At 39.5% G+C, this 24,487-nt stretch overlaps 2 protein-coding genes across 5 annotated transcripts in view; one reads left to right on the plus strand and one right to left on the minus strand.

The window, feature by feature from the left end:
• The window catches only part of GDAP1 (ganglioside induced differentiation associated protein 1), a 28,146-nt gene extending 25,677 nt beyond the window's left edge, over window positions 1-2,469 (minus strand). The window contains exon 1 of the mRNA XM_082044518.1: window positions 2,383-2,469. The gene's annotated coding sequence lies outside the window, so the exon portion shown is untranslated. The remainder of the gene's footprint in view (window positions 1-2,382) is intronic.
• Window positions 2,470-3,921: 1,452 nt separating this feature from the next.
• JPH1 (junctophilin 1) overlaps window positions 3,922-24,487 on the plus strand; it is an 84,210-nt gene continuing 63,644 nt past the window's right edge. For 2 of the 4 annotated variants that reach the window (XM_082045356.1, XM_082045357.1), the window contains exons 1-2: window positions 3,922-4,442; window positions 11,055-11,811. In XM_082045356.1, the coding sequence (XP_081901482.1) occupies window positions 4,064-4,442; window positions 11,055-11,811 (1,136 nt within the window). In that variant the 5' untranslated portion in view covers window positions 3,922-4,063. The remainder of the gene's footprint in view (window positions 4,443-11,054; window positions 11,812-24,487) is intronic. The other 2 variants (XM_082045355.1, XM_082045358.1) reach the window with 1 other exon arrangement.

The raw sequence follows: 24,487 nt of genomic DNA on the forward strand, positions 1-24,487 counted from the left end.
GCACAGATATCTTGCAGATGTTTAATTTAAAGCTCATGTGTAGTCCCACTGAAGTAAATGGGATTACTAAAGTACTTAAAGTAATTCCCTGCTGAATCGGGCTTTTAAGGGTAAGAATAAATGTGCCTAATTTTTATTCATGTATCAGATATCTATAGACTAATGGTTTAAACTCAATAGTTTTGTATCTAGTTAATATTAAATCTCTGGAGTTTAACGCCTTCACCTGCTGCATTTACCATCCCTGCACCAAGGATCTTTTTAAATACAACCCTGCAGCACAGTTTCTGCATACACAGTGTCATCAGACCTGGTGCTGTGATGACTTACACAGAAACGGAGCTACTCAAGGTAAACTTACTCTCTTTGGCCAATATACAATAAAAATCACATTTTTTTGTAAATTATAAAAAAACTGCACCTGGACCTTGTATTTTCTGAGCATTACACATGTCAAAAACTACAGAAAATAACTTTTGTAGGGCAGATAAGAAAATTAGTGGAAGCAATTACATTTATCTTGGACAAAACAAGTAAACTAATTCATCTACCTATAAATGCATACTTTGCATCTATGGAGTCTTAAAACAATTTTTAACTTGATACTGAAAGGAAGTGTCCAATGAAACAAAATAACGTGGATCTAAAGTATTTAAACACATACATGCTACACATTTCATAGGATTATTACCTACAGTCTGGCCAGAAGCAAACACAAAGTCACATGAACTAAAGCTGAGGCTTGTCAATGCAAAATTTGTTTGAAAAAAAAAGAAAAATCTACAACCTCATCAGCAAGGAGGTACTTGTGACTTCTTGCATCATCAAGACTCTGGCTGAGTGATGCTAAGAGTTCTCTGCAAAGCACTTCTATCCTCATATCTATCAAAATTTATCCCCTGCTGAAAATATAATAAGAGAAGTCTGACAGTGATAAAGTTATCATCAAGTGCCAGCTTCGTTTAAACTGATTACTTCATTTAAATGAATACACCTGTAAATATAAACCACATGCAAGATTACCATTCATTGTAGTGTCACTCGCAGATCACTAAAAAAAAGACCCACTGACACACTTGTGATAAGAGAAAATGTACATCATTTCATTGTTCACTTCTGGCCCATCCAATCATGTTGGTTCACCTGATCTAATATTAAGCCTACAAAATTTAAGTCAAGCAGGTAAAACAAAGGACTAACAGGCAGATACTTATTTCATTAATGCAATGGTCCAATGTCTTCTAATGTACAGATATAAGAACTTAGGGCAGCCTCAACAAGTTACAGGTTCAGGATACGATAACAGAGCAGACCAACAGCTTCAGGGATAAACAATTTATCTCTAAGTAGCATTACAGTAACACACATACATCAGTAGTGCAATTACCCAAGCCATTACAACAGCAAATCCAGTTATTCAATCATACAACTATTCAGGTGGAAACGACAGCAAATCCAGTAATTCATCAATACTGAGCCAAATGTGATACCTGGGCACGCAGGGACTTGCACAATCACAGTTACTGGCAGGAACCTGGGCATTTCTGCTTCTTCAGAGGAGCAGCTCAGACCTGTGGAGGGGCTGGAGGAATCCCACACTCCCTCATCAGACCCACCTCTTCCATTGCTGAGTTGCAGAAGCACTGCCTGGACTTGCTAACCAGTCATCCCATCCCACCTCTGCTCCCATCCCTGCTGGTTCTGCCCCTGGTGTGCACAGGGCACAAAGTATTGTGTGAGGCAATGCTGGCCTTACACCTCCACTGTGCCCACAGCACCCAGAAACACTGTGTGAGGCAACACTTGCCCCACAACAGATAAAACTGTTGCTCAGCAACTCCAGTTCCACCATGACAATGCATGTACTACATAAAAATCTGCTTGTAGAAAAATGCACAATTATAAACAAGGGATTTGTATACCGGTATCAGCTATAAGCATGCTGACTTCCAACAAGTAGTTCCCCATGCCTACATAAACCATTTAGCTCTTCTGAAATTCTGTTAACACGTGACAGGGCTTTATCTTGCATAAGAGGATAGAAAGGAGAGATTGATAGAGTGAAATCACTAAAATCCTCAAAGCACACATATGATCACTGCTATTGTTTCCAATCCTTTTCTTGAATAAGAAATGCAAAGTATGTAGGGCGTAAAAGCTGATGAGCTTAAGAAATACTCATAAGATACTAAACTGAACCTTCTTCTTCAATCCTACCTACTGCAACCTTTCCAGATTTCTCCTCCAGTCTTTGTAACAGCTTTGTACAAAACCTCATGTAGCAATGAAGGTCTCATTCCCTAACTTGAGCACAATATATAGCCTTGTCTAAGATGCATGGAAGTCTTCATGATGTCTATGCTACAGCAACAACATTCTTACCTGGTTTTCCACGCTCCAAAATGATGGAACAAAATCCCCAGGGCACAAAGGGGCACTGAAAGCTTCCCTATCTTCTCATGCACAAAGTGTTTGATCTTGTCTTTCACTCTTTGCATGTGTGTCTCCAAGGATGCGCATAGAGTCTTTTACCCATGCATTTTCAAGCAGAACAAGAAACCTCAAAGCCCCTTGTTGGAACAGAAACAAGTTTCTAGCACGCCTGGATGAGAGGAGACAACAGGGGCATGTTTCAGTTATAGTGCTCAACTCAATTTGGGAAAGAGCAGAGATACTTCAGCACTGAATTGTGCAAGCATGGCATAAAAATGTCCACAGAACAGCATCCTGTGAAGCACAAAGCTTGGAAATTTACCCAAGTTAAATGGTTATGTTTAATAAGTGCAGTAATTTCATTTACGTTTAAGTCAAAACTACTTATAACTGGGCTGAATTCAGCATAAATTTCTGAAGCTTGACTGTTTCAACTTCTGATGGTTGTGTTCAAATCTTTCATTTGCAATTAAGCTTCTGCTTTTCCTCACTGCTACTAACATAACCATTGCTATTTCCCTACTTTTCAAAATCATCTGTGTCAACATAGTACCACTCCCCATGATTAGTAAGTATGATTCAAGTTTTTAACAAAAACCCAATTGAAGAGCAACATTTCCTTTCAGATTTTCTTCCAGTCCTGGTCTATAACTGCAAAAGAACAAAAAGTCAAAGGGTTCGGAAAAGATGCCCTGTGACAACAGCTTTCAGTCCCTTCTCCCCTATTTTGTCTGCTATTTCTGAGCTTCCACGTTTCTCCTGTCATTTGCCCTTATATTTTTATCTGATTATCAAATATCTGGCAAAGGAGTACTTGGCAGGATTTAGCGCTACAACAAGAGCTTCCTTAAGAAGTTCAAAGAAGCAGCGCTGTCTTTGAAAGGCCTTGATACAACGCTCTTTGTGCACCCTTTTTCTCAGCCCATGGAACTGCTGATCTGCCCCTTCGGGCAGGTGGGCTCCATATGTGGTTTGAAACAGGGGCAAAGCACAACTCGGATGTGTTGTACAGCACGGTCCTAGAGCTTAGAGAAAGTAAAACTAAAAAATAAAAGTCACAGGGACCACTTGGAAGCCTTTCTCCTTTTGCCTACTTGTTGCAGGCGCTGGCAGGTGCAGCAGCAACCCGCCCGGGAGCCCAAGGGACAGGCAGCGCTGAGGGAGCTCAGGGCAAGGCGGTGCAGCCGCCGCACGCCGCGGGTGCCCCGGCCTTCCCTGCCCTGGGACACGCGCGTCCCGAGCACGGGGGGGCTCCTTTCCCCGGGAGGGGAGGGCACACGGAGACCCCGCCGCGAAGGGCACCCGCTCGTTCCCAGGGGCCAAGCCCACCCGTGCACGGGAGCGGCGGCAGCGGGCACGGCCCCCAGCCGGCCCGCGGGGCGCGCACCTGCTCCGCGGCGGCGGCTCCGGCCGGGGGCGGTCCCGGTCGGGGGGCGGGCAGGGAGGAGCGGGGGGCGGGCGCCGCTTGCCGCCGCCGCGGGGCTGCGGCTGGGCTGGGCGCGGGCGGGCGGCGGAGCGCTCGCAGTCGCGGGGAGCGCCGGGGCGGTCGGGCGGCGGGAAGGCAGGACAGGCAGGAAAGGGAAGGCGGGCGGGAGGCGGCGGCGGCGCCGCGCTCGCCCCGCTGCCCTGGATGACGGGCGGCCGGTTCGACTTCGACGATGGCGGCACTTACTGCGGCGGCTGGGAGGACGGGAAAGCCCACGGGCACGGCATCTGCACCGGGCCCAAGGGGCAGGGCGAGTACGCGGGCTCCTGGTCCCACGGCTTCGAGGTGGCGGGCGGCTACACCTGGCCCAGCGGCAACACCTACCTGGGCTACTGGGCGCAGGGCAAGCGCCACGGGCTGGGCGTGGAGACGAAGGGCAGGTGGATGTACCGCGGCGAGTGGTCCCACGGCTTCAAGGGGCGCTACGGCGTGCGGCAGAGCCTCAGCACGCCGGCCCGCTACGAGGGCACCTGGAGCAACGGGCTGCAGGACGGATACGGCGTCGAGACCTACGGGGACGGAGGTGGGCGCCGGCGGGGGGCGCCCCGCGCGCGGCGGCGCCGGGGGGGGCGGGAGGGGAGGGGGCGCGCCTGCGTGGGCGCGCGCGCCGCGGGGAGGGCCCCTCCCCCCATCCCCGTGCCCAACCGCTGCCCTCACACCGGGCCCGCGGCCCCTTTCCTCGCCCGTGTCTGTGCTCTGGTCCCGGCCGGGAGCGAGCTCCTCAGCGCTCGGCCTCGCTGCCCCGCAGGCCCCGCGGGCGGCTGGGGAAGCGCCACAGGTGCCCCGCGCCCGCCCCGCCCTGCTCCGTGAGGAGCCGCCCGGCCCAGCTGAGCGGCCGCGGCGGGACGCGGGCTGGGCTCCGGAGCGGGCTGCGCTGCCGGGCTCGTCGTTTTCTCCCGGGCAGCTGGTGGAAATCCGCATTACGACTGCCTGCGGACAGCTTTCCTTTCTCCCTCCTGAGGCGGCTGCCGGGCTCCCTGCCCGCGATAACGATAACCGGGGCCGGCAGCGCCTGTCTCGGAGAGGCAGTAGGCGGGCGAGCCGCCACCTCGCTCCCTCCGCACTGCTCCGTGGCAAGAACTCAATAAGCGATCCCTTGTAAAGTAACAAGACTACCAGGGACCGCTTAACACACTCAGTACGCTCGGCTTGTAAACAGGACGCTGAAGGTAATGAAGTGGGCACACAGCTTCCGTAAAATCAATGAAACTTGGGTCCGCCCTCATGTCATAGCTCATATTTTATTAAAATCTGGGAGAGTTTTAAACACACTGCTCAAAGTACAAGCCGTGTTGTGAAATTACACAGGCCGCCTTTCACGTCCTTTGCTGCTAAAAACTAGTGTTTCTAGGGTTCAGCTCCTGGTAAGGGTGTGGAGAAGACTGAGCTGTCTGCACTCCTGTTTAAGTTAGGAGCAGTCAAGAAGCCAAGGTTCAAAAAGGTCTCTTAGGACTGAAGCTTATTTGAATGGGCAGTTACGATTATTGTACCTCTATCATTTCATTCTCTGCACGGCAAGTAACTCTGATATTTCTTTAATTCATCCTTTGCTGCTGTAATGTCATCAGCATCAGCGGAAGTGCCACCTGTGACTTCTGCGGAGTTGCTCTTCAGCTTGGTTTGCTCCATTGTAATGGGAAAAACTGGTCGCAGTTTTAGGACTAGAGAGTTGTTGGTTTTCTTTTTTGATGTTTTTTTTTACAGAAATGTTGCTCGCTTCAGCATTGAGCAACATGCCTAAGTAACGTGCAGGAAACAGAATAAACCAAAATCAGGGGCAATGTTCACATGATGCAACTAAGAATCATGCTTTTATGGGTTTCTTCAAGCAATTTTGGTAAGAAATTTGTGGTCATGTGGTCAAACTTTAAGAATCATGTCAGAGAATAGATATTTTTGAATTAAGTAGAAAAAGAGACCTTTACAAGTTGGGGTCCTTTTTTTTTTTTTCCCCATTTCTGAAATACAAAATGTAAGGAGTGAGGTGAGATTAATTTCCTTCAGAAAATGAAATATACTGTGTGGGTTTTTTTTTTTTACCTTGAACTCTTTTAATCCCCTTGTTTATACATATTTGTAGCTGACTGAAAATTGTTTCCTGGTATGGAAAGTTCTGATGGTGAAAGTCGAAATATACCTTTGGGAATTTAAAAAACCAAGAAGACGAAACATGAAAGAGATCAGAACTTTAGTTTCCTTTTCATCACACAATAGACTTTTCAGTTTTTATTATATTTGTTTTGGCTAGTAAATTAGAAGCTAAAGAATAGCTGAATTTGCAGTGGCCGTTTTTTTTTTTCTTTACAGAAAAATGAATTACCATTCCAGTACATCTTCTAGGAGTGATTTTCTTAAACTAAAGTTCCTTTTTTTCTTTAGGCTTCTTGCAGAATTTTGAATTCTCAATATAATATTGAGAGCTGGAGGTAAATTCTCTAAGTTTTTAGACTTAGACTCCACAGAAAATCCTTTGTCTGAAACTGAATGTGAAGTGCGCAGTTTACACTGTAATATTTTTTAGTCTTATTAATGGAAATCTGTTACCATGGCCCCAGTATTTTACATGTTTCAGTTCATACAAACAGTGGGTGTGAAGTCCCCTAGATTTTAATGGAAGTGCTCATGAATGAAGAAAAGTAGTACGTCATAGATGTTTGCAGATGTGTTTTTGTGCTCTGGGAACAATAACCCTATTTGTACACCAGCAGAATGTCTGAAATGTTCTTACTAGGAAACCAGATTTACATATGTGTTTAACATACTGTGAAATATTTGCAAGAAAGCTCTTCCTTTTTTATGACCTGAGAGTACTGGCATAGGGAAATAACTGTTTAGACCAGGGGTGTCAAACTTATTTTCACCGGGGGCTGTGTCAGCCTCGCATTTGCCTTCAAAGGGCCAAATGTAATTTTAGGACTGTATAAATGTTGGAGTAGTTACGTTTTATAGATTTATACATCTATATATATATATATTATTTATACAGGTATAGTTTATAAATTTATACAATTTATATTTTAAATTACATTTAGGCCATGCCAACTGCCACTTTGTTTTCAAACTTACTACAGTCCAGGCCTCCTTGCTGCTATTTTTTTCCTCTTTATGTTGTTTTAAAATGCATTGGTGATATTAGGAGATGTAGTTGAGGGAGGGAAAGGGAACATAAGCATTGACAGTGTTCCTCAGTGTTTCTGTACACAACACTTTGCCTGACATGAGTAATACATGTCATGCTGTGTTTAAATGCTTAAAATTGTCACTCAGTCAAATCTCTGAGGAAAACACTGAATTATAAACCATGATCCTCCATTCATTGCATCTGCTTATGCTGGGCCTTCAAGTGGCCTGTCAGGTTGTTTCCTCTTGCAATCTGTACTTCTGTGCCTCCTTTGAACTCCCTAGATTTTGTTCTGCGAGGCTACCTGAGCATTTTTTATGACAGGATTAAGGCCTATTTTGAAATTTCAGTCTGTGTAAATTCGTTAGCAGTTTGTGGTCCTGCCAACAACAGGAATAACAAGCGTCTTGCTGTAAGATTATGCATTGTCGTTCCACAGAGGTCGGTCAGCAGCAAATGCATCCTTAAGCAAAAGTCACCAGTAGCATGTATGGTTCTTGATTTCTGAGTAGTCTTCTTTCTGGGTGTATGCTTATCTAATGTTTGAGTCTAAAAGCAAGCAAAAATCTTCATATAACATCAAATTTGTTAAACCACAGAAGACATAAGTAAAGGATAAGAGCAAGTGGAGTAGTTACTGGGTCCTTGGCCTCTCAGCTTTCTCACACAGTGCAGTTTTAATTTTTAGCCACAAGTAGTCAATGACATTTACAGCTGTAAAATATATTGAGGGTTTTCTGGTGAGGGATGGTACAATGTAACTCTAAGGTGACAGGTTAGGAAATTATAACTTACAGCAACTTGCCAGTGGAAACAAAATTTAAAATATACTTTCTAATAGTTCTCAGGCTCAAAATACAAACATCTTTTCAGGGGAACCAGTTAAACACCAAATGGATGGTCAGTAGAGGTCAAGGCTGAATGTTTCTTCAGTTACAAAGGATACTAAGCCTAGCTTTTGAACAATGCTATTGTTTCGTGGTCAAATACAGTTTTAAACTAGTTTGGTAATTACCGCATTAATCAAAATTTTAACAGTTGACCCTTACTGGAACTGCTTTCAACTGTCAATTACAGTATAAGGTGAAAATGGGAAAAGGTGTGCCTGTTGATGTATTCATATTTATATATAGAAGATAGGTATATATTGCATATGTTTGTATCTTCATATACGGGAAAAAGTTTTTTATCATGTCATAAATGCTGTAGTATTTAATTATATTGCACTATTAACATACTTTATCATGCTCACTAAGGTTTTCTAAAATTTCTTCTGTTGAAGGAGATGATACAGTTGAAGTCTGGTAATGTCAATCAAATTGCTCTACAAGTCTCTTGTATCTGCATTTTGGAAACTGCCCTCTGTATGTCATTAAAATATTTTTCCTTTAAAATGTAAGTTGAAAAAAATCAAGGAAAATTAATCAGCTTTCTAGCACTAGTATTAGAAGCCTTTCCCTTAATGGATTTGTAATGACAGAAAAGATAGTCGTTACCTGCAAGACTGCACTAAATATCTTTGATACTTTCTAAGGACCAATTTGGTATGAATCTTCCATTTTCTCATTGGCTGTTTTCTCTTTAGAAGAAGCTGGCATTGATTTTATTTCCCCAGTAGAAAGAAAAATTGGACAAGTAAATAGCACATCAGTTGTCCTTGTTTTAATGCCCTTATGGGCAACAGTGACCACTTTCACCTCCCTCTACAAAGTAGTGAAAAATACATGTCCTAAATTAATTATTTTTGAGCTTTCCATGTTTATTAATTAAAACAATGTATTAGTATGAGAAAAGGCTGACCTTTTGTATTTTTATAAAATTCCACACTGAAATAACTTGATTCTACTTCAAATGTGACACTCAAATAGCAACATGGAGAGCCATAATTATGAGTTGCTGCTCTAATGTAATATTGTGGTATAATCAAAATAAGAATTAGATTTATTACTTTAAAATGAAATTAACTGGTGCAAAATATTAGATAGATTGTTGTATGTAGCAGTAAGTATATATAGCCAGATTCTTAGCTCCAGCATATCATTACAATACTAGGGGGATCCCATATATAATTATGGACAAAATGTAGTCATTTATGCTCATAAAATATTAATATATTTCTGGAAAATGTCTGTTTAATAAAGAAAAAAAATTACAGCATGGCTGTATTTTTACAGTATTTACAGAATGCGTCATACCAGTGCTTTGTGCTCATGTTTCTATTTGTTCTTCTCCATATGCTGAGTTTTTTAAAATAATCATGTTTCTAGCTTCAGCACCCTTACAACCAGTGCAGCAGTAGGTATCCAGGATACAGAGAATGAGAAAAGAAACCAAGAAAGTTGTTTGTTTGTGTCAGCAGCCATCTGTTAAAACAAGAACTTTCCACTTGGGAGAATTTTATACCAACACAAAACAGTTGTGTTGTGGAACTTATCTACTATTCTATAATGAAGAAAGCACACTTGGCAAATTTAGTTGCATGTTAACACTGAAATATAACTTAGCAGAAGAGGTTATACAGTTAAGCAGTAATTGATAGATAATTGACATGTACACGACCAAAATAGTATGCTTTTACAAAGGAGATCAAATCTCAAAGCAAATTAAGCTTTGAACTACCTCTAAAACTGCAGGTATTTCACAAATATTTTCACAAAAATTTAGTCAGTCATTGAATTTGACATTTGGTATTTAGTTCTCTGAAGAATGGATTTTTAATAGGTGCTCCAATTAAAGCAGATCACAATCAAAGGAAGATATTTTAAGAGATTGCTTATTCATCCTTCTGTAAGAATATTCAGACTCAGAACAGTCTTTAAAAAAAATAATAAAGCAGCAGCACTAGGTGGGTGAGAGACTTCATTTTGAGGAGCTTAAAGCAGTTTAATGGAAATTAAAGTGAAGCGATCTTAGAAAGCAAATTATCTTGTATTTGCCAGTTGTGGGGTTCCTGGCACCTTCCTTTGGAACATCTGGTACAAATGACTTTTGGAGGCCAGACTTTGGAGTATGTATCTCATCAAAATGAAAATGCCTTTTAAGAATACAAGAAAAAAGATTGCCTGCAGTAGTAATCTGATAATGCTGGTTTTTGTCTCAAACATGGCTTTACGTGGACTCTGTTACATGGATATCCATGATTTCTCATAGCAAATACCACATAGTTCTTCCTTATATTGCTGTTTAAAAAAATTTACAAAAATAGTTATGATTGCAAAAATGAAATGTATTTATGACAGAATGGTGTGCAAAAATCTGTTTATTACTGCCTGGTCTTTCTTACATACTGCAGAACAAATGAAGGGCAAAAAAAGTGCTACAGGTTTTAAGTTTCTGATCTTTCTGTCACAACATAATACAGAATGCAGTGCCATGTTTTCAATGGTGGGGAAACCAAAAGTGCTGATATCAAGAATTCATAAAGAGTAAGATATACTAAGGTTTTGTTCTTTCATTCAAGCACATGCAAAAATTTCAAAATATTTAATTTTACAATAGAGGTTTATAACAGTGGATCCAAAGGCCCACCTGAAGACAAGACAATTTAGTGGATTGTCAAATATGTCCTGACAAGGAGAAGTCTGTAGTCACCTTAAACCCAGGATAACAGGACGTTTACTACTTACTCCTACTTGTTTTTTTTCTGTGAGCAGCTGGAGGAAAGAGCCATGAGTGTCCTGCTCCCTCCTCTTCCTCCATGCCTATGTCTCTCCCCAGCTGACTGCATATAACAGAGCTTTGCTTCTGCTGACCACCTTAAAAAAAAAATCTTGAGGGAGTCCTGCTTTAGAAATTTCTCTTGAAATTTTTTCCACAGACAGACCCATTCATAAAATGCTTATGATTATAACTACTGTGTCTTAGTTGCTAAAATAAGTTATGCTGTGATTTTTCTGCATTTCTTTTTACAAAAAAACAGAGCTGACAACATAGTATTGCCTGTAGCACACTGGATGTAGAGTACTATGTCTGCTACAGCTTCCTGAATTTAATTTCTCCCTGTTACTTTAAAAGGTACATACCAAGGGCAATGGACAGGAGGGATGCGACATGGATATGGCGTGCGTCAGAGTGTACCCTATGGCATGGCAACTGTGATCCGTTCACCACTCCGAACGTCTCTAGCTTCCCTTCGAAGTGAGCAGAGCAACGGCACTGTTCTGCATGACGTCACTTCAGACAGTCCGGCTGGAACAAGAGGAGGTTTTGTGCTCAATTTTCACAGTGATCCAGAAGCTATGGGCATTAAGAAAAAAGGAGGCTTATTCAGAAGAGGATCTCTTCTTGGTAGTATAAAACTTAGAAAATCTGAATCTAGGTCATCGATATCTAGCAAACGGAGCTCCGTCAGGAGTGATGCTACTATGAGCAGAATTAGTTCTAGTGATGCCAACTCTACAATTAGTTTTGGAGATGGTGACTGTGATTATTGCCCTATGGAAGACCATGTTGATGCCACCACTACAGAAGCCTATATGGGTGAATGGAAGAATGACAAGCGCAGTGGGTTTGGTATTAGTGAGCGTTCAAATGGTATGAAATATGAAGGAGAATGGCTAAATAACAGGAGGCACGGGTATGGATGTACCATGTTTCCAGATGGCACCAAAGAAGAGGGAAAATATAAAAATAATGTTTTGGTCCGTGGAATAAGAAAGCAACTTATACCAATACGAAACACAAAAACTAGAGAAAAGGTGGACAGAGCAATAGAGGGTGCACAGCGAGCAGCTGCCATGGCAAGAACCAAAGTGGAAATTGCAACTTCAAGGTATGTTATCACAAAATGTATTTGTTCGTCACTGCGTTTTCAGAAACAAAATTGTGTTACAATGTGCTTTTGCCCAAGAGCTGGTGCGTTATGCTCTAAAACTGTTGGGAAAATAAAACTAGAAAGGAAACAGAGAATGGTTTGAGGATGTGAGGTGGTGAAGACTGTCTTCCCCTAAGTATGGTCCAGTTATGCTTATTGTGTTGGTGAGGTTTTGGGTAGCATCTGAGCCTCACTGAAGTTGCCCATTTGACATTGAGCATGTCAAGATGCATCTGTTGTCTCAGAGATTGTGATATGAACAATGTGAGAACAATGGTCAAGGCTCTTGTGCTTAGACGCTGTTGATTCCGTTGCCAGGATGGTATCTGCCAAACCAGTTCTGTATGAAGATTCTTTTGTTCTGGAGCATGCTTTCCTGCAGTCTGAATTTGTCTAGATCTTCTGACCACCACTTCAAATAGTGGTGGTCATCTTGTCCCCATCCCCCTGCTAAGTGTTTGAGATGGGAAAAGCGTTACAGGTATTAGTAGTGGGGAAAGAATGTCATTTTCACCTGAAAACCAAGCGAAGTTGTATGAAATCAAGTTGTTACAAATTAAATCAGTATAGACAATTTTAATAGATTTTACTATTAAGTCTAAGTCTGAGAGCTCTTTAAAAATCTGTTTAATTTTTAATGCTTTCCAATAAGTTTCTGTGGCAGTTTTTCTGTTGTTGGGTTTAGTTTCCTCAGGCAGGCTTTTCTTAAAATATGTTGTGGACCGAAAAAAGAGCCCAGAAATGTGCATGAAATAAAATCTTCATGCTATTTTAGAAAGAGGATGTCACATTACACTTAGAGCTGAACAACTGATTCCTGATTTAGTGTGGTCAGTAGTGTGTGCACTCAGTGACTGTCCCTTTTCTGAGAGTCAAAGTATATAGAGAAGACTGAAAGCCATGGAAAAGCTAGAACACTTTATTAGCTCATAGCAAAAACTAGTTGAAACATAAACGTGAAGAAGTTAGCATACTGTTAAATAACCTTTCTGAGCAGTGGTCACCTAAGTAACTAGAGGGTAGCATATACTCAATTACATCTATAAATATATGTAAGGCATTATATGACAGCATACCACAATAGCAATGCAGAGCAGTAATAGCTAACTTTAAGAAATTACTGGATCCCATTCATGTTCTATCAGTACATAATAAGCCTAGTTCTGAAAAAAATGAGGTGATGGGGTGTGTGGATTGGGGAGTCACCACTTGGAGTTCATATAAAGCTATTAAAAAGCTGTTAGTCTGAGGCCATTAGTTTACAAGGCACAGTGTATACACTTCCTCTTTAAGAAGAGATTTGTTTCTGAAGTGTTCTGTTTGCTGTTCCTTCCCTTCAATTTTAGGTGGAGGACAGAGTTCAAATTACTTCTTTTGGAGCATTCCATGAAAACAATGTTTACTTCTTGAAAAGATGTTTTTGAAAGTGCAACAGCAGAAGGCATCAGTTGTAGTGCAGCTGTGACCATAGGCTATTCCTTTGGCTTTTCAGCTGAGAATCTCTCTGAAACAGCCCCATGAGTATCAGTGTGGGTAGGAAGATTGCAGATTCAGGTTTCCTCTCTTTTCATAGCCTTTGCGCTAGCTGTACTGGCACTGAGTCAAAGGCAAAGAGACCTGACACTTAGGCAACATCAGGCATAAAGATTATATTAACTTCACCTGTGAGTGTATATTGGACTCACCTAGTACAGATGACACAACCCTTCCCATCTCTCTAGTTTTCAGAATTGTCTTTAGTATGAAGCAGTGGGAGCAAGACCACGTAATTCTGTGAACTCGGGGACTGTCACGTATTGGCAGAGTCAGGACTGCTGACTGTCTAAGAGCCAGATCATCCAGAAGAGATTCTAATAGGGCATTGAGGAAAAAACCTCCACTTGGAACGGTTGCTAAATTCTAGGCTGACTGGGTTGGTACAGTTTCAGGATGAAAGAACTTGCTTCTACCCTACTGAAACTTGAGGACCAGTATTGGTTTGTGACTACTTTTTTAGCAAACTGTTATATTAATAATATATTAATCCTTCAGACAGTAGCAGTCCTGCAATGTTTTAGATTAATATGAGGGTGGTAGTTTTGTCTGTTTCCTAATGATCACTACTACACAAAAAAATCCAGGAGTGCTTTTTTTTTTTTCATTTCTCTAATGTGTAATACAAAGGTGGTTCTGCCCGTGTGGCATAACCTCACTACGCACTCGCCTGAAAAACCGTCTGTGTTTAAGACCTGGCAGATGACACCAGCAATGCATACTTACTGTAGATTTACATTCCAGCAGAGGAAGAACTCTCTAAATAGACCCTTTCTCACCCCCAAAACCATTTAATATTCATGTTTCTATTCCAAAGAGCTAGAAACCCTGACTCTCAGCCAGATACCTTCCTTTTCAACACAACCTTGAGCTGTATGCTGGCTTTCCTATATTATTTATGCTCAAAATGTTTGCCCAGCCAAATGAAACTAGACCATACTTCTCTTCATAGCTGCCTGCTGGTCATGGCAGATTTGGCTGGTAGTTTGACCTGTGACAGATGCCTACACAGTCATCGACAAGACCAACCACTGTTCTGCTTTATATCCCTGATGTCTTTGTATGTCTAAAAGTCCTCCTTAATAATCTGTGTAGTCTTGCTTTATCTATCACAGCAGCTTAGAGTACAAAGAAAAATCTAAAAGTTGTGTTAAACGTTGCTTCTCTGAGACTGAATTTACATTGGCTCTCCTGACTCAGCCTTTGGGATTTGAGGCATTTGTACTGAGGTGTTTTTGGTATAACAGCAGCATTTCTCAAGAGATATCAGGTCGCAAAATCGTGTGATGTAAAGAAAACTGCTGTATCGGGGAAACAGTTACCAGACTCTGCTACAAAGATCTATCCAAAAGAGATTATAAATTAACAGTGAATAAAAATGCTTTTAAAATTATGCTGCCACTTAAGAGTCTTGTATTTTAGTTTTACCAGCTATAATTAAGAGAAAATATTGCAGTGTAAGTGTTAAAATCCCAGAATTTGAGGAATTTCAGAAGTATGTTCAATATTTTTCCATTTTAAAATATTAAGAGGCTTTTAAAAATCATTATTATAGGCAGTAATTAGGTCAAATTCATCTTTAACTCATTTGTGCTAAAAGCAGTCAGGTTTTGTCTATATGCCTTTTTGGGGCTTGGTGTCTAAAAGGAAAACCTGCCTTCCATAAATTTTTAATAATTTATTTTTTATGCTATTTCAAGCACATGTGAAATGCTTCAAATGTTGGAAGATGTACATTTGGAAGAGCCCTTTGAAAGATGTTAAAAAGCCCTAAGTATCCATTCAACCAAGAGCCAAATAAAAACTTGTTCTGCGGATATCAAATAATATAATTGAGGATATCAAATCAAATAATAACAACTTTAGGGATTTTGAACTTCCTTTTCATGGTTGTCACGTGTCTTAGTGAAAGGAGATATCCCTCTACAGTTCAACACCAACTGGAATTATATTAGAGCACTTCTTTCCTAGTATGAAAATCACTTAAATTCTCATTAGAGGAGCTATTTAGTGTGTTATAATAACTTTGCCTTCATCAACACTTATGACAGTATAAACTGTAATGTTTTTGCAATTACCTTTCAGAGTTTGGACATGAACTTGCCTTCTATTACTCTGTATCACTGGGTGTTTTTAAATGTATCGGTCCTGCAAGTAAATATGTAGTACTGGAAGCAGAAGACATGAGGTTTGTTTACATACGACCCTTCATATACCTGATTGTTTCTAGAAAAGTTACTGTTATGGGTTCAGAATTCAGCTCTCAGAGCCAGGTGGCTTTTTTTGTTTTCCCCCCCTTTAGATTTTTTCTAGCTAATATTCAACTACAAATTCTTTGAATGTTGACTCTCTGAGGAAAAAAAAAAAAACAACTCTGCAGTGACAGAGAGGAACAAGATAACAGTGCAGTGAGAGTAAGAAATATGAGTCAGAAAGTAGTGTGTGGAGGAAAAAAGAGAAAGAAGTGAAAAGGAACATTTTTCCTTGTTGATATTTTCTTTACACTCCATTGATCTTTCTGGTCACAAGATAAGCAGGTTAAAGAATCATATCTTCTTTTTTATTCCCTTTTCCACAGAAGCTAAATACTTTTAATTACTCTGAAGTTGTGAGTGAGTTTTAAGTAAGGTGTACTGTTATAATATGCTGTGAGAACTTTTGACCACCTTGAAAGCAGTATTGTAATGGGTTTTCATTACATGAGCACCTGAGGTTTGGAGGATAATGGTGCCTTTGTGTCAGGTACTGCACAAACAAATTAGCCTGCCTAGAGACCTTGCAGTCTGGGAAAATGGCAGTACCCAACAGACGGAAACAATATGGCAAAAGACTGTGAAAGGACCTGAGATCAAGATAACAGTAAAACTAATATCTTGCAACTAATAACAGAGCAGTTCCTCCTTGTTAATTAGCTGTCCATGCTCAGATAGCAGTGACTAGAAAGCCTCTACTCTGGGGGACCTTTCAAGGGGAGCACGGAAGGAGGATTAACTTGTGTCTTTTCTGCAGCAATTTCTTTTTCAGAGTAGCTCTTTTAGACAGCTCAGTTTTATTTTTAACATGTTTGTGTCCAAGCATACAGATGCTATGGCTTTGTTTCAGCCTTTATTTTTTAACAGAAACTATTGAAACTCTGGTTATGATCCTGTGTGATGAGCAGCCTGCTTTGTTCTGTGCAGCTGCAAAAGAGCCTCAAGTTGGAGGAAGGCGCGGGAGGATTGACTTGGTAGCAAAGACCCAGTAGAATGATTTTGTTTGGGAGTGAGCCTGCTCCCCCAGCCTGGACTTTCTTGGGTCCCTGCTCTCCCTGGCTGTCATAGTGGCCTCCTGGAGCCAGTAGCTGTGTGATATTCGACGCTGAGGATGATTTAGGGAGTCTGATGTACCCAGAGGCCTGGCCTGGCACTGCCGCCTCATCATGTTGGCTTCAGGTCACTGGGCAGTGCCTGCTGCAGAATGGTGCAGCTCAGTTGTCCACCCCAGAGCTCCAGTGTTCACAGTACAGCAGTTACAGAAGAAGCCAGTGCTTATATTTTTCATAACCTGAATTCAGAGTAAGTTTCAGTATGCTGTGCTGCATGTGGTGGATTTTGTGAAGTGCGTGGAACTGTCAGGAAGGAGTGCTAAATGGTTTAGATCCTTGGTTACATTTATCACCTTGTGTGACCAGTGCTCTCAACTTGACCTGAACAAACTGTGATTTCTAGGGATAGCTGGAATTACATGTATGTAGTAGTATAGTTTGTGTCCACACTAGATGGCAGCTGCCAATCATTCCAAATGGCACTGAATTATGTGCACCACACACAGCTTTCCATGATGGATTTAGCTGACTCTACCACGCTCATTTTACTCAAGAAACTAATCTGGACACTTGCAAGACTAGTGCCTCACATGTCTTTGAGATGCTTTACTTATTATAGCTGAAATATGAACATTGTGTTTAGGAACAGGATCCAGCAAATACCAAAGGTATTTATATAAGACTGCTTGCTTTAGTACAAAGAGCTGCCTAAAGCTCAAAACAAAATCGGTTTTCATCATTTTACTCCATACTGCATTTGAAGATAACAACTGAAATGCTTTGGTAAAACTTATTTTAAGTCTTGAGCTACTATATATAGGGTTTTTAATGTGAATTCTGCATTCTTTAGGGGAAACCATATGTTCCTTGAATTCTGTGGGAGTTATACCACTAACTTAAATGGGGCACATTTTCACTAAGGTTTCACAAACAACTTATTGGTAAAAGAATATAGTCTTGGACTGTTCCTCTGTTATTTGCTAGGGAATGAATAATACATCTGTTTGAAATATACAAATTGTATAAACATTGCTACACAGATTTGATTTCTTCATATTTAATGCAATAAGATTATGCAGCCAAAAATATGCAAACTTACTCCTGTACTATCCCTCAGCTGGAAATTTAAGAAAGCCTCAAGTATTTAACTTTTTGATCAAAATACCTATATCCAAATACACCTACCTACAGCCATAAGTCTGAATAGGGATATGATTTTTTTAAAAAGGCAGTTCTGGAGTATAGCAAATCTTACTTTGCATTTGTATTAGACATAGAATTGCTACCACAGAGCAGAGTTAACTTGGTTAAAATTAGGAGATTACTGATTCAAGTTTGAAAATATTCTCTGCTTTCAAAACATAAATGATGCAACATTGCACCACTGCTTTTAAAATAACCATTTAAGAAAGCCTTTTTTAATATACAAACCCTTTTGAAATGTTTATTTGTTCAGATGGGTAAGGATTTTTTTTCCCCAGTTTCCAGAATATTTAATTTAGGAGCTGAAAGGATTTTTACAGTGGCAGTCCAGCAGATGTATGTGAAAACTAATGCTTTTTTTAATGATACTGAGATACACTAGTAAAAGCCTTTTTTTTTCTTTTTGTAGCCAAAGAAGATGAGCTGTTATGCAGATTCTTGCCTTATTTTTTACGCAGCATCTTATTTTTGATCTGTATTACAACAATTGTTCAAAAGCTAAGCCACAAACAGCATCTGTCTCTACTGACTTTCAGGAGAGTTTCTGTGATGGAAATAAATCTCCATTTAAAAAACAAAATCTGGATCATTTGTATTGGTTAGTCACATGAACCATAGAATAAAGCCATTAGACTTACCTTATTGATCACTATAAAAATATTATCAAACCCAAGATATTTTATATTTATACTGTATTTAATATGACTACATACGTATGGCTACTAGTACTAGTCAGAGCTTAAGTGATTTACTTGATGTTTTCTTCAAAGACTAAACCAATTAGTAGAGAACCTTCCCAGGTTCTTTCTTCAACAAAATAAGAAAACTTGCTGTCATCCAACTGTAACATTGTTGATCACTACTCTACAGAGTAGGATGTTTTTCAGTTAACAACTACAGCAGAAAAATAGTCATTTAAATGATTTATTTAATGTACCCTACGTTGATCTAATTGTATGTTTCCCAAATGATATTTGATTAATTTTCTGAATACTGCTGTAGTTCAATGAGTAATGTTGTTAGTTCGAATACTAATTGATCAATGATCCATATTGTGACTTCTGTTCATTTTTCTGGCAACAAATACTTTTTTCTATTTAATACATCTAATAGACATATTTTCATACGTATTTTCATACACTGACTTGCTTTCTTTTGCTTGCCTCACTGTGATTTTCCTCCTTTCTTACTGTTCTGTTTGTAGTTGTTATGTTCTCTGCTCTTGTTGTCTGGGGAGGCAGAGATGCAGTCTCTGTGGTTGGTGACCACGAGTGAATGTCTCCTTGTGAACTTTGTCTCCCCTCAAGCCCATGTAATTGTTTAACATTTGAAATAACCTGTTGGTTATTCTTGTTGCCCTCTTTAGATGTTTTCCCAGTTCTGCTATATGGATTTAGTATCCCAAGAGCTCATTCCAGAGGTCCCTGAGGTCACCTCACTATATTTATGAAGTTAGGCTTGTTCTGCCTTGCATATCACTCTTACACTTAAATTGAACTTCATTTGCCATTTAAGAGTGAACAGTGAGTTTTGTGCAGCCCTTCTTTGCAGTTGTCCCTCAAACTTCTCTTCTGTAATGCTGACATTCATAAGTTCCGCCACTTGGCAGTTCACACCTTTTACCCAAAATTTATGAACATCATGAGTTCCCAGCCCTGAGCGCTGCAGATAGCCAGTGGCTGGGAAAAACAGTCATTTAATCTATCCCATTATATTCTGTTTCTGAACTAATTTTTTACTCACTTAAGCATTTATTCTCTTTTTAAATCATAATTTCCCCCAGTTAGTTTCAAAAGAAGTTCTGGTGAAGAATGCTACGCTTTGGTCCTAATACATGAAAAGCAGGGATTGATGGGAAAATATAGTATTACTGTTTTGTATTGATGGCCAGAAATTTTGTTATTAGCATCTGACTAATATGAAATCAGTTAATGTTCTCAGCTCTAGTGTTCTAGTAGTTTAAGAAGAAAGGCACGTATTTCTTCTTTTTTTTTTTTTTTTTACCACTCTGAATCTGGTAGGCTGTTCTTACAGCTTGTTTAGTTACTTTACTGCTATAATACAGTACCTCCACTTTGTGCTTGCCTCAATTTACTGGTGTACATGAGGGAGAGGTCATTTTGCTGCTGCTTTACTTTGCTTTCTGGTTTGGGGGTAACTTATTTCAAAGATCATTCTTTGAATTTTTAGACCACTTCATAGATAAATGTTTTGGATTATGACAGTCTTACACCTCCACAAAAGGCCTTAAAATCTAAATGCAGAAGTAAGCAGGACTCAAAGAGGTTGTTGAGGTGGTTGGCTGGCAGATTCAGACATGCATCACAGCCCTGATTTGCTCTTGTTTGGAGCTAAGGTTTCATACCTGTTCCTGGTTAGAAACTTGACTTCCATAGGGGAAAGAACACCAAGAAATCTTAGTTACGGCTAAGCTGATGTGACTTCATAGGAACTGGCTCCGTGTATGTATTCAGCCCAAGTTCATTTTTTAAGCTCTGCCACTTAAAGGAATTTATGGTGTCAACTGTATAAGCATTTTAGGAACATCTTGAAGACAAAGAACATATTGCCAAGCAGTAAGATACAAAATGTATTTCAGGAATAATAAGGAAACCAAAAGGTAAGAATATGAGCCAACAGATGTCAGTTGTCAGGATGCTTTGTGCAGATGCAGTGATGAAACACCTTAAGCCAAGCGTTTAACTTTACTTTTACTAAAAATCCATAATTATGTGCATTCTGGATTAAACTTTATAAAAAATATAATTTGTTGTACTTGTTATGAAGAAAAGACACTGAGCATTTTCATGTTGAAGTCTGTATCCACGATATGCACAGATGCGATGCATTTCTGATGGAAAAACTGCTTAGTGGAACTCCTGGGAGGAACATTTGCTAGCAAAAGGATTAGAAAAGTGGATGTAGATAGCATTTAGCTTTTAGCTTTGCTGGGTCAGTGGACAATGAATGCAGAGAATGATTAGTCAAAATTATTGTTCCAAATAGGTTCATCAAGGAGTTTGTGCTAAATTTGACTTGATGTTTTCTTCAAATTTTAGTTCATCAGAACGTGCTCTGACTTTTAAGAGTTCACTCAGAAGTTCTGACTTTGAGATATAATGGATATTTGATTTGAATTCATCTGCCCCTTGCACTTGTGATTATTAAAAATCTATAAAAGTGGTCTTGAGGTCTGTGTAGTAGTTAAGTTGCGAGTTAACTGCCGAGAGATACACTCCTTACATAACACGATGAGCTTTGGCTGTGTGGCCTCAGTAGCAAGTGGACAGTATGAGAGAGCTGGTGTCTCTTTCAAAAATTTCAGAACACAGTACAGAGAGTTAAGCTATCAGAAATCTATGACACTTTTTTGTACACTGAGATTTTTGCCAGGCTGGAATCATTTCAGTATAGAACACTTTAAATTTTTGACCAGTATAAAAAGTCCTCAGAAACGTTGAATTTTTTCCTGGTGTTTGAGTAGGGGTCGTTCAAGCACTGATCTGGTGAAACCTGCAAGCTGGCATCCTAACAGCAAAAGTCCTATGTATTTACTATATAGCAAAATATTTAATCAGTTGTTTGTAATAATGCAGGCATTTTTGTCTGACAGTTCAGAGAACATCCTGACTGAGTCTGTTAAAATCCCCAAAAGCAAGCATTGTAAACTCAGTTTTTCTTAGTTTTCATAGTCATATTTTTCTGTGATTTTAAAATTTATTAATATAATAAGCATTTAACATCAATCAGCAAAAGTGTAGTAAAAAGGAGCTGAGAGAAAAAATTGAAGACTTGAATTTTAGACCTATAATAAAAATACATTAGTATCTTTATGGCTGCTTTACTGTCTGTTCTCCAAAAGTACTGTTTTTTCCAGAAAAGGTAGAAGTTGCTTCAGGATTCCCATATAGCATAAACATCATATGCCCCTCAGAAATTGCCTACACACTTAATTTTCTATTTTCTTGGTTATCATGAGGTGTCATCAGCTTGTTTTGCATTATGAGATTGCTGTTTGAAGCATTTTTGTGAAGGATTTCCTTCTTTGTTTTAGCTTTTCTGTTCAGTTATTTATGTATAAGTTTCACCCACTCCTAATCATTGATAAGCCTTGTTTAGGAATGGATACCATTAAGAATAATTTCAGATATTTTTTCTTTTCTAGAAAAGATAAATGCCTTGTCAATATCCCCATGTTTTGACCCCATTATTGCTATCAGCTTAATGCATTTTCTTCTCTTGGAAAGAAATGCATTAGATGGATTAGCAAAGCACTAAAAATATCTTTGCTTAACCACCAAATTATATAACCACCCGATTTCTGTTGGCTGCTGGTCTCATACTGTGGTGCATTTTAGAAATCCACGTTTCGCAGCACATTGAGTGAAAAAAGTTTTTGTCTTACATCACATCTTCTTTCAGAGTTTCAAATATATTTTTTTAAATATATCTTCATTCAAAAGGTTAAAAGTATAATTTACTGAAAGCTGCTGAGAACTATTGTCAATTCAAAATTTGAAAATGCTTCCACTTTTATGCAATATATTCCTTCTTTTTTGTCACTCTGGGATGGCATGCCTGTTTTCTTTTAGTTTGTGGTTTGTTTTGGCAGAGGAGTATTTTTTAATGAATACTAATTTAGATCAGATTCACTGCTGACGGCCATGGTACTCTGAAATGAGTCATTTTCTAGAAAGCTCTTTACATATGCAAGAGAAGATTTAGTCACAATGACCAGCTGTAGAGCTAAATGTTGTCTTTTTTCTGCACTTTCTGTATCATTTGAAATAGAGGATTTTCTAGAGTTAATTTCTTCCAGAGACCTCTGTAAGGAGAGAACAAGAGGAAAATAGTTAATCTTCTTTTAGATTAATTAAATCTTTGTCATTTTAAGATTTTTCTCTAAATTTATCTTAAAGATCTGAAGTAATATCTTTCTCAGTATGCTATTCCAGTACTTGACTATATAAGTAGGACTAATAGTAAGTTGATGCTATACGTCAAATTCTCCTTGCACTCGTGAATGAAGAAAAAAGAGGCCCAATTTCAACATCTAGATCGGGGTGTCACACTCATTTTCAGCCAGGGCCACATCAGCCTCGCAGTTGCCTTCAAAGGGCCGAATGTAATTTTAGGACTGTATAAATGTAACTACTCCTACATTTATACAATCCTAAAGTTACATTCGGCCCTTTGAAAGCAACTGCGAGGCTGATGTGGCCCTGGTGAAAATGAGTTGGACACCCCTAGTGTAGATAATTGACTGAAATGCTCATTAAAAATGTTTGTGGTAACTTTGTAGACTGCTGGCTTTTTTTAACTTCTTTATGGCAAAAAGCTCATGTTGTATTGCAGTGGAACTGTTGCCTGTGGTTGGGTTGCCTATGATAGGGCTGCAAGATTTTGTTCTTTGTGAATGTGACACTTGTATCCTAAGGTCAACCAAGTGTCACCTTAGTCTGCAGTTACATCCTTTCCTGCTGTTTGTTTTTCTATTGTGTAGCTGTAATGAAAAAGAAAAAAACGAATGCATGAAAAAAGGAAATGATGCCATCAGAGCAATCCCTTTGCATGTAAGGGAAAAGACTCTACATACAATCAGCTGGCTAAAGGGCATGAGAACATCCTGAAAAGTAATTGGGCACCTTTTGTTGAAATACTCTGATAGATCCCATTAACAGTGTTGCTCAGAAACAATGCCTATAGACAGAGGAACAATACTAGATCTTTTTCCTTTTATTCAGTGCCAACAAATGCAGTTATAGTATACAGCATCATCTTAAAGCTAGTATTGTTTATATACTGCTTCTGGAGGAGTATGTGCACTAACTTTCAGTGGCAAGCTTTTTTGTGCTTTCACCCTTGATGTTCGTCACAAATGAGTGGGAGAAGCCTATGGCTTTTTCAGGCCCTTCTCAGAGTTCATCTCTGCAGTCATATGTCTTGTAGAGTATAAGAGCTGCCGTTGCTACCTTTTGTTTCTGATTGAACTTCTATGTGTTCTCACTCCATTCTGTCTGCAATACTTGTCTCCACATGTTCCATGTCATCTTTTAAATTGTACAGACTCTGGGACCTCTTCACTAAATATGCTTTAAATGGCTGAAATGCTGAAATCTAGTATACTTGTCATTGTGCAAATATTAGCAAAATATATGCACTAATAATAACAGGAGCAATGAGAAGATGATTTCCTGTAGGTTTGTTGGGGTGAAACTGTGCTTGTAAGAATAAACAAGTTCATTTTTTTTTCTCTTTTCCCTGTGACTTAGCATGAAGGAAATCACAGACTTCTGGTCTTCAAGGCTCTTGTTTCTTCTCAAAAGGAAATAACTAGTGTCTGCCTGTGGCTATTGAGCTGTATGCAATTGCTGCTAGCCACTAGAGAGAATGGTATCAAGGCATTACAGCTGTTTCTTTTGCCTTTCTGCTGCTGAAATATGGCTTGAAATTTATGTCAAAGAAAATAATCACAGATTTTTATAATTAAAAAAAAACCACCTTAGGTAAAAGCATTATGTTGAACCTAGTGAGTAAAGCAGTTCAAGCACAAGCATTTTAAATTGAAAGACCTACATTCTTCAATAGCAAAAA

Source organism: Streptopelia decaocto, assembly GCF_964273445.1.
Source record: "Streptopelia decaocto genome assembly, chromosome: 2".
Classification (NCBI taxonomy): Eukaryota; Metazoa; Chordata; class Aves; order Columbiformes; family Columbidae; genus Streptopelia; species Streptopelia decaocto.